At 46.5% G+C, this 11113-nt stretch overlaps 1 protein-coding gene across 1 annotated transcript; it reads left to right on the top strand.

Annotated features, from left to right (window-relative positions):
• PAG-11 (pregnancy-associated glycoprotein-11) lies at nucleotides 934-9922 on the top strand. The gene is given in 9 exon segments (NM_001285565.1): nucleotides 934-986; nucleotides 2165-2315; nucleotides 3291-3408; nucleotides 3507-3625; nucleotides 4817-5010; nucleotides 5927-6043; nucleotides 7751-7892; nucleotides 7980-8078; nucleotides 9773-9922. Coding segments are annotated over 9 exon segments (1143 nt in total).

Here is an 11113-nt window from a genome sequence, read left to right as displayed (position 1 = left end):
TAAATACCCAAACTTTTATTCTCTTGAAAACATGGCCAACTTGCCTACTTTCCAGCATGGATGAAGTGGAAAAAAGCCTGCTCCCAGTGGTAAGGCCTCTGCTGCCCAGATTCCAACATGGCCTCCTAGTCCTAGTATCACATCTCCTTCCTCCCGGGGCCACGAGCTTGTTAGAACTAGATTTCTAGCTCTCTGAAGATAAATACTACTTTTGTCTTGATCAACTTTGACTTTGAAGCCTTTAACCCAGAACCTAGCACACAGTTCTTCCTTGTACAGTTGTTGGATGATATAAAATCTCTTGTGGATGCAGATGACATTTCTTCCAGTACTGAAACCATGCAATTGAAGTACTCCCCTAAATCTGCCCTAAATCTTTGATGCAGACTTGCATCATAGGTGACCCTGATGTCTGCCAATAGACTCACTACCTAAAACCAATTGTATGTCCCTGGGCTGTCCCTGAAGCCTTCACTTTGTCATTTGACAACTTATCCTCCTAGCAATCTCCTCTCCAATGAAGACAGCAGTGCATATCTCATGAAGTGTCTAGGAAGATGACATGAAACCAAGAATGTCGAGCATGGCCCCTATTATCCATTTTTATGGTGTTCTTAGCAGATTTTTCTCCATGTAGGCAAGGTTCTCTGTCTTCTTAGATGTCCATGCGGATCAGTTTGATTTTCTAACCAAGCTTCAGGGAAGAGATTACAGTTAAATTCTCTATATTTTGAGAAGCTTCAAAGGCCGCTGACCAAGGACACTGATGAAGGTAAAGATTTAATCAAGAGCTTTGTGTTTTTTTTTCAGATCTTTTAGTGGCCTAAAGGGGAAAACTAGGGTAGGTCAGAGCATATATAACTAGGGGCTCCTGGTCACCACTAAATGCTAAGAACCCAAATTTCCCTGAGTACTTGGATGCAGGAAAGAAGCATGAAGTGGCTTGTGCTCCTCGGGCTGGTGTCCGTCTCAGAGTGCATAGTCAAGTAAGTATGGGGACTGTAAGTTATGTCATATTCCTTTCTCGGATTTTTCTTTTCATCTGATTATTCTTCCACCCATCAGGTTCAGAAGGGAATGGAATATTTCCCTAAGAGTCTTAAAGCTCCACTCTTACTTATTGATAAGTAACTCACTATAGGAACTGTGGATCCCAAGGTCTTGGTTGGGTTGCACAAAGCTTGGGGTCCAGTCATGTCATGACCTATTGAAAATACAACTCCTTGTAACAGTTCAATGCACAGTCTATGCAGATGTCGATGTGGTCCTGTGGAATAGCACTTTCTAAATTTTATTCAACATGTCCTCTTTTTTCCCTGTCTACTTCAGTGTGTATATGCCTATGTCTGCATCTCTGTATCACTGTCATTTATCTCTCCATCTCTTTGGAAGTCACAGGGAATGTATTTTTTTGTGTGTTGTTTTCTTTTAATTTTTCATTTGACTCATCATTCCTTCTCCAGCCTTTGAATTTCCCTTACTTGTTCACTATATCTTGGATTCTTCTGTCAATTCTCTCTTCTCTGTCAACTTGGAGAAAGATACACTGTTTTATATCTGACAAGCAGTGTGACCACAGCCAACTCAGAAATCTCTTGCATTTCAAATTGCTCCCTTGTAAAAGAGGATGAGCCTCCCTTCAACCTACATCCTTGAGGTTCTATGAGAAGGAATGAGTGAGACGGCAACACTAATGATAATGGCTGTCATTGTTGAGACTGGAAGATCCCCTGGAGAAGGAGACGGCAATCCACTCCAGTATTCTTGCCTGGAAAATCCAATGGATGGAGGAGCCTTGTAGGCTACAGTCCATGTGGTCACAAGGAGTCAGACACGACTGAGTGACTTCACTTTCACTTTATATACATCACTTCTCTTATCCCCAAGATACCCTATTTGGAGGGTTTGTATTGTTACATTCTACCATTTTACTGAAGGGGAGACTGAGACACCACATGGTCATACAGCTTACCCAAGATTGCAGAACAGAACCAGTATTGAAATCTATGTCTTTGCCACAGTATATGCAGAAAATTCTGATAATAATGTGCCTCATAAAAATGATTAGAAAACACACAGGGCCAATACAATGACAGTTATGTCTTAACACTGACGTCTAATTGTAGCATCTTCTTTGTTTTGTTTGTCAAATGCTCCGTGATAGAATACCTCTAAGGAGAGTGAAGACCATGAGAAAAACCCTCAGTGAAAAAAACATGCTGAACAATTTCCCGAAGGAGCATGCTTACAGACTGTCCCAGATTTCTTTCCGTGGCTCAAATCTAACTATTCACCCACTGAGAAACATCATGGATGTGAGTATTTTGGGAGGATGGTGCTCCAAAGCACCCCCTGGTGCTCTAGCCTAGCACTGGGGCTCATCTGGAGGTGCCAGGTGGGATGATGGGGATGGGGTTCCTGCAGGAGGCAGAGACACTGGAAAACAGGGACCCCCCAACCAGAAGAGAAGGCAGTCTCATCCTCAACTGTTAGTCTTTCTGACTGGGCCTGACAATTACCAGGTGTCAGGTAAATATCCATTTCTGTGTCAAAGATGTGTCATTTGTTTGAGGGCGATTGTTCCTTCTGAACTAAGTGAGAGCCTCAGTTACAGATGAAGAATGAACCATCACTGATCAAAAGGTAGAACCAACTGCAGAGCAATTGTGAATCCCCAGGCAGAGAAATTCAGTTTCCACAGATGCAAGAACGATAGCACTAAAAAGTTACTGAACCTGTATTCCATGTATGGCCATAAGAATCACTGTGGTTACTGTTTTTAGATTAGACAAAGGGCTTATTTTGTCTTCAAGAATGCCCATGCCAGCCTGAGAGATAGGCAAAGGTAAATACATGTCAAATGAAAGGGTCACCTGTGTGGTGCTGACTGGATGTGGTCTGAGTTTGGAGGGCGTGGCTGGGGTTGATCAAGAAGGACCTCCTGGAGAAGGAGATGCTAAGACTGGGTTTGAAGAGACAACAGAGCTTCTCAAATGAAGGCACCAGGACTTCCCTGGGTGTCGAGTGGTTCTGGAGGCCCAGTGTATATGCCTATGGGAATCCCATGCAGGAGGAACCACATCAACACCTGGTCATAGAGTCAATATCCTGCATACAATGTAACACAGGAAAAATATATCAAATGCAGATACCTCTGTGACCAACGTCTGTGAGCTGCATGGTGGTTAGAAAGTGATCTCAAAAGATATGTGACACCCAGAGGGAGGCAGCAGTTTGGGAATAGAGGGTAGCCAGTTCTGCACTAACCTACTCCCTGCATTTCCCTGTAGTTGGTCTACCTGGGTAACATCACCATTGGAACACCCCCTCAGAAATTCCAGGTTATCTTTGACACAGGCTCAGCTGACTTGTGGGTGCCCTCCGACTTTTGTGCCGTTCAAGCCTGTTGTGAGTACAGACACCCCGTACCCGGACCATCCTTCACTTGCCCTGCCGCCCTGTTTCCACCCTTGGCACCAGATGACACTCATCTCTTGTGTCTCCAGCTATACACGCTAGGTTCAGACATCTTCAGTCTTCCACCTTCCGGCCTACCAATAGGACCTTCAGCATCACCTACGGATGTGGAACAGTGAAAGGAATTGTTGTTCATGACACAGTTCGGGTAACAGTGTAACATATGCTGAGTCAGGACTGGCTATGGAGTGACTACTGCTTGCAAAACAGATGCAGGACCATCTGGCAGGACCCTTCCAAGCCCAACTCCCATAGATATTGGCCATCTTATCCACAGGATCATGTCTCTGGGGAGGCAGTGCCTGTGATGACACACGAACAAACAGATTAGCTAACCCAGAGAGTGGTTTGAGGTGTGGACTTGCAGCTCCTCTGCCCATGAGCAGTTCAAAGTTTATTTTGCTGGGAGTGAGAAAAAAGGATAAAAGCACCCACTTTTATATTCACAGACTGTTCCAGGCACTTTCAGGTGATAACTGGTTTAATCCTGCAACAACCCTACACATCAGTTACTCTGATTAGCTCATGAGACATATGAGGAAACTAAGGTGTAGACAGCAAGGTCCTTGCTGAGGGCACACACGTGGTAAAGGTGGAGTTAGGATGGCTTTCCAGGACTGAATTTGCTGTGGGATGCTTGTGGACAGGATAAAACTGATCTGAGGACCCTGGGAGCAGTCAAGGAATCCAGAGTGGGAAACTGGTGGCCTGAGAAGTCAAGGGGACTGATAAATGATTTCTCACTCTAGAGGACCCTTGAGAGTCTAATAAAACTATGGCCCGCCTCCCCCAAAATACTTGAGTAGTTGATCTCTCTTTACTCTCTCATACACACTCACAAGAATATACACATATCCCCGAAAGTGATTTCCGCAGGCAGTAATTTCATAGAGCCCTGCAAGAAAGATTGTGTTTTTCGCTTCTGTCTTCCTGGACAGATGCAGAATCCACAGTACATTACAGAGAATGCAGTCCATTCCTGTCATTAGGTCACAGTGATGCCAAAGAAAGACTATCTTGCTCTTGATTGCTTTGTCTATACGGTGGCACCAATGGGACCTGGCCTGACTCTTGGTTGCCCCACCTGTACAGAAGCCACGAGGCCAAAATGACTCACTCAGGTGGTGTTTTTCAGAGGGGCAGAGGTTATAAAATTCACAGCCTCTCTCAAATCAAACCCAAATTCCCCTCCCAGCTTGATCTCACTGTCTGTTGGCCACTGAAGATAGAGCCCAGCCTCAATTCTTCTCTGAGGATCTAATGGCAATGCATCCCAGCCCAGTCCTAGCCCCACTTCACGTATCTGCAAGTGGGAACACTTTCCTTTCCCTTCCCACAGATTGGGGACCTTGTAAGCACTGACCAACCATTTGGTCTAAGCACGGCAGAATACGGGTTTAAGCGTATACCTTTTGATGGCGTCTTGGGCTTGAACTACCCCAACATATCCTATTCTGGAGCAATCCCCATCTTTGACAAGCTGAAGAATGAAGGTGCCATTTCTGAGCCTGTTTTTGCCTTCTACTTGAGCAAGTAAGTCTGAGATGGACAATCCCTTTCACCAAATTAGCTGTAAGATGCTTTCAGTTACACAAAAGTTATAGAACACTTGTTAAAAAGGTATCCTGAGAGATAATCTAACCCAGGATAACTATGGACCCAGGACCCTACCTGGCTTCACCCCTGGCTTTCAGAAATAAAAGTTTATTGGAACACAAGCCTACTCCTGGGCTCAAGACCAGTAACCTGGTGTAGGGGGTTGAGTGAGAAGGAAGGGTAATGGAAGGCCGCAGGAAACCAGTTGAAGGAAGGATTTGCTTACGAATTTGATAAGGAAGGAAGGAGAAGGATGGTGGATATTTTTCCTTCCTCATTAGTATTTCACTGGGAGCCCAGGACCAGCTACCCAATTTGTAGCAGCCAGTGAGAAACGAAAGTGTGGGACACAAAAGTGTGGGACCCCTTGTTTAATAAATATGAGGCATTTCAAGACAGGGAGAGCAGAGGTTGGATCCCTTCTGAGTTTGGGGCCCTTTTGACAGTAGAGATCACAGGCCATTGGAGCCAATGCTGGGTGACCTGAACCCACACCCTTAGAACTCCCAGGCCTTGATTTTCCTGAAAAATGACAAGGTGGACAAGGGGAAAGCCCAAACACTTCAGCACCCTGTCCTCTGATGGTGTCTCAGCACTCAGGTGGCTGGAGGTCCAGGGCATCTTCAGAAGACATAGTGGGTGAAACCCATCCAAGTGGGTTCAGCTTCTAACCTCCTCTGTGCCACTCGTTAGCCAGTAACAGACCTAGTCTGGATCTCAGTCTCTCCTAGACTTGATTTTTGCCACTGTACAGGGGGACCTTATTAGGGCCTTGATGGGTGGACAAGCACAGCTCTCAGACGGTGCTATTGTTACCGTCCTCCAAGGATCGCCCCCTCACTTCTCTTTACAGAGACGGGCAGGAGGGCAGTGTGGTGATGTTTGGTGGGGTGGACCACCGCTACTACAAGGGAGAGCTCAACTGGGTACCATTGATCCAAGCGGGCAACTGGATGGTACACATGGACCGGTAAGCCTCTCCCTCTGAGGGTCAACCCAAGTGATGCTCCCACTACTGTACATGGACACAGGCAGACACACACAAATGCATTCTCAGACACATAGTCCCACAAACATATACACCACTCACAATGACATAGACAGACACACAGAAACATGGAAACACACAAGCAGACACATAAAAACATACACAGCAACACATAAAAACATACACAGCAACACATAAAAACATGCATAGCTAGTCAGAGACACACAAGCACACACAAAGAAACATGCAAACACAGATACAAACAAACACACAAGCACAGAGATACACAAACAACCCATGGGTTCATAATCCCCAGGCCTTCTGAGCATGGCTCTTATCAGGGTCCTAAAAGGCACCAGAGAGGTCTGTGTAGGAGACCTCTGCACCCACCGCCTTTTGAGGTGGGGAGCATGGTTAGAGGACTCCACAGTGTGGTGAACAGAGGATCAGGGAGAATTTCTCCAGCCTGAACAGAGTTATAAGATGACCGACTGTCCAGGGCTACCTAGGACATAGGAAATTCTCAGTACAGATAAATGTCAGTTAAAAAACAGGGACAGTCCTGAGAAAATGGGACAACTGGTCTTCTTAGGAAGCAGTTACCAAGCAGTGGAGAGAGGTTGGCTGCAGTCTTAAGATGTGAAAGCAACTAATAGAAAAGACATGTTAAGTTCTTGGGCACACAGTGGGACAGGGGCTATTACAGAGGATCAGGAAGGTAGGATCCAGGAGTTACCTGAAGACAAGAGGCATAATTGATAGGCTTCTGTGTGATACCCAAAGGCAAAAGTTGACCTGTCCTTTGGAGTTTCTGTGGGCTAGTCACGTATTTCCTGGCCGGGGTCTCAGGGTCTGAGCTGGTTGTAGGAGCAGTGCTGAGAGACACCCTCTCCCAGAGAAGCCCCTCTCTCCCCCTACGATGAGAATCTGCTGCCCCTGCGAATCTCCATCTTTACTCTGTGTGTGACCTGTTATTTGTTCCCCACCAGATACAGCTCTCTGGAGGTTTCTTATTGTTTTCTAAGTTTTCATTCACTCATTGAACAGACAAGCATTGGGCATCCACTGTGTGCCAGGCACTTTAGGGAGGCAAGGAGCATAAAACTCCCCCTCACATCTAAGAAGGCAGATGTACATGAAGTGAATAGTGAAGTGAATAGCCCACATAGTGACCTTGTGACCTTGGTACATGCTAGACATGAGGAGGAGAAGGCAATGGCAACTCACTCCATTACCCTTTCCTGGACAATCCCAGGGATGGCAGAGTCTGGTGGGCTGCCCTCTATGAGGTCGCACAGAGTCAGATATGACTGAAGTGAGTTAGCAGCTGTAGCAGCAGCAGACATGAGGAAGGGTCTATAGAGAGTGACTAAGACAGGAGACTGATAAACACCGGGGGAAAGACTTCCCAAAAACAATGAAATTAAGCTGGTATCTGGAAAATGAGGAGAAATTTGCTAGTCAAAGTGCAGTGGAGTCTTCTAGGAAGGAAGACCAGATTGGGTCAAGGTACAAAAGATCCTGGTGTATTCAGGTACTGCATTCAAGGATGCCAAGAAAGGTACTGTGTCGAGAGCAAAGGAAAAGAGGGAAAGAGACCAAGGGCTGTTTAGGAGACAGTCGGGAAGAGGACAACTCTGGGGAGGCTCAGAGTGACCTTGATGCCCACTGTCTTCCTTTGTCTCTCAGCATCTCCATTGAAAGAAAGGTTATTGCTTGTTCTGGAGGCTGCCATGTCATTGTTGACACCGGGACAGCATTCATCAAAGGCCCAAAATCGCTTGTTGATAACATGCAGAAGCTCATCGGCGCCAGGCCAAGGGGCTCCAAGGTGAAGGGTCATGCCCCGGGGTCACTCCCAGTCTCCACACACAACAAGGATCACCAGTGTCAACCTCTCACCCTCTCTCTCTAACAGTACTGCGTTTCATGTTCTGCGGTCAATACCCTGCCCACTATTATCTTCACCATCAACAGGATCAACTACCCAGTGCCAGGTCGAGCCTACATCATCAAGGTGAGGGGACAATACTGAGGGTTGGTTTTCAAGCTTGAGCTTGCAGGAAAGGAACCCTTGGGCTGCTGCTTGGAGGAGGGCGCCCTCTGGAGGCCATGTCAAACCACTGCAGATGCTGCTGAGCCCTGTGGCTGGGCCAGTGACTCCCACAAAACCAATCACTTGAGAGTTAAGGGCCGTGTGGGACACTGATCTTCCTGAAATAAATGTGGAGAGGTCTCACCATATGGCATGGTGGGATCAAGGACAGGGGAACACTTAGGTCCTCAGTCCTCAAAAAGCTTCAATTCAATCTGAATCCTTAGGTGCATGAACATGAAATTCAGCATTAGCAGTCCCTGAAATAGGCCATGTTACAAGGAGAATGGCTGGGGACAGTCCCAGTGTGATGTCCCAGTATACGTTAACAGGCTCCCTTCCCTTCTCAAGGTTTTCCTGGTTTTAATGATAAATTACATGGTCAGCCTAGTTCTCGGCTGTATCTTCCCCTTGCTCCGGCCAGGTGCCTCCTTTGTGAGTTCGGGCACCCGGAAACTCTGTGGGGAAGTTGGATGCTAATGTGAATAAAGGGTGCATTGTGACTGTTCAGCCCCAGCACTGGGTGGAGGCATCATGTCAGCTCCTAGCGGGAGTTCAGAGCAGGCTGATGGGCTCAAAGAAGGCTTTGAGGAAGAGAGGGAATTTTAGGAATTCTAAAACCACAAACTCATTGAGCCATATGGAGGGTTGCTTGATTCTAGGCAAAACTGCACTGGATTCCATGCAAATGGCATCTCAAGATCATCTGCACTGGGGCACTGGGGACTTACGAGGGGTGATGAGGGCTACAGGCAGACCAGTGGGGATGGGGAACAAGAGTACATTACCCAACCAAGCCTGGAGTGGCCAGAGAGGGTGAGTGTGGGCTGAAGGAGGCTTCGCAGGGTTCCTGAGTTAAAGCTTCAAGAAAGTGTTTTGGGCACTGCTCTATTTAAGATGAATAACAAACAACAACTTGCTGTGTAGCACAGGGAACTCCGCTCAGTTATATGACAGCCTGGATGTGAGGGGTGTCTTTGGGACCAGGATACCCGGATACATATGGTTGAGTCCCTTTACTGTCCACCTGAAACTCAGAATATTGTTAATCAGCTCTACTCAAATACAATATAAAGTTTTTAAATAAGGTACAGAGTGTGGAGATGCAGGAGGAGAACCAGCATTCTCTGCAGAGAAAACAAGGAGCAAGAGTCAGAAGGAAAGAAATAGGGAGTGAGGAGAGCTATGGACACACTTGTTCTTTTCGAAAATAAATTATATTGAAATGTGGCTAATCTTCATTGTGGCATTAAGTTCTGCTGCACAGCAATGTGACTCAGTTATACACATAAAAATATATATTTTTAAATTATTTTTCACTTGATTTATCACTGAATGTTGAATATGGCTTCTTGTGCTCTACAGTAGGACTTTGTTGTTTTTCATTCCTCTGTTTCCCCAACTCCCAACCTCCCCTACCCCACACTCTTCCTCATGGCAACCTCATGTCTTGGCCCTCTTTGATTGATGAACTCTCATATCCCCTGCTGCTGAGAAAACCCCTTGATACTTACCAAAAGAGGGAAATAAAACAAAGAACTGTGCTAGGTCTGGATATTGGGGGGAGTTACCGGTAAAAGCTCGTGGTGACTGGTGTGTGTCTCTGATTCCCCCAGGATTCTAGAGGCTGCTGCTATACCACCTTTAAAGAGAACCAATTGAGTCCATCTACAGAGATCTGGATCCTGGGTGAAGTCTTCCTGAGGCTGTATTTCTCAGTCTTTGATCGAGGAAATGACAGGATTGGCCTGGCACAGGCAGTGTAAATGCTTAGAGTGGTTCAGGAATCAATAAGGCCACTCCTAACACACACTCACTCACACTTGGGCACTGCTGCCCAGGATGCTGGTGAACTGTGTTTAGTGGTCTGCACACCTTATTCTCAGTAAAGAATAAAAGGTATCACTCTTAGTGGTGCTGAAACAGATTGTTGCCTCTGTGTCTGGGAGTGCAGTATCTAGAACCAACTCTGAATCAAAATTGAGAGGAGCCCTCCTCCACCTGCCTTTAAGGAAAAGGGGGACTTATTGAAGTGATTCTGGGAATAGAGGACACAACAATTAGAGCAAATACAAAGATCTCTGTGACTGGACCCTAGAAATCAGAAGTCATCAGTTTTCTCTTTTTCTCCCTTGGCCTTTCCCTTCCCTCTTCTTTGATGGTCTTAGCTGACAACTTTCTTCCTTAAGGCTTCTACACCTAGTGACAAAGTCCAAGCTACCTGCCCTAGGGTTTTATATCCTGAAGGCATTTCCTAGTAAAGAAAGAAGCTGGGAGCCATTAGAGTTCAAGGGTATTCTCTGAATGATGCACCTCAGTTCACATGTACAGCCCTATATCAGCCATCCTGGCAGGGCCATGTGGTCCTATGATGGGCTTTACATGGTCATTGGCCCTGACACAACACACATGATTGTCAATTTCCTCCAGAACTGCATGACTGAAGCTGAGGAGAGGCAGCCCCAAGGATAGCGACTGGGGGATGGTCTAGGCCATGGAAGAGTTTGTGATGACCTGCCAACTCCACTACCTCCTCATTCAGAGGAATTATAAGGGGTAATGAAATAGACTCTCTTCATCCCATCTCAGATGATCTTATCACTGGACTTCTCCTCCAGGGGATTTTGGGAGAGGTACTTCATGCAAAGCTGGTTCCCTCTTGTTCCCACACCCCAGTCAAAAGCTCTCTGCCACATATGCCTGCTCTGTCCTTTCTAGGCCTACTTGGTAAGTGGTGGCCCCAGTAGATCCCTGAGCCATCTCCCTCCTCCAGGGCCCAGAATGTCCCTTCCTTGGCCTCCAATCCTGCTGTGGAGAATGCAAGGCACGTATTGGAGGACCCAGGGTACACAGAGCCTTCTGCCTTTCTGAGCTTCCTCCATGAGTGGAATTACAAACTACTTGCTTGGAGCTGCCATGGTCAGGCACTTTTACAGTGGAAGCATCTGCTCTTTACA

Source organism: Capra hircus, chromosome 29, assembly GCF_001704415.2.
Source record: "Capra hircus breed San Clemente chromosome 29, ASM170441v1, whole genome shotgun sequence".
Taxonomy (NCBI): domain Eukaryota; kingdom Metazoa; phylum Chordata; class Mammalia; order Artiodactyla; family Bovidae; genus Capra; species Capra hircus.
Note: the sequence above shows the minus strand (reverse complement) of the source record. Positions and strands in the feature narration are given on the sequence as shown.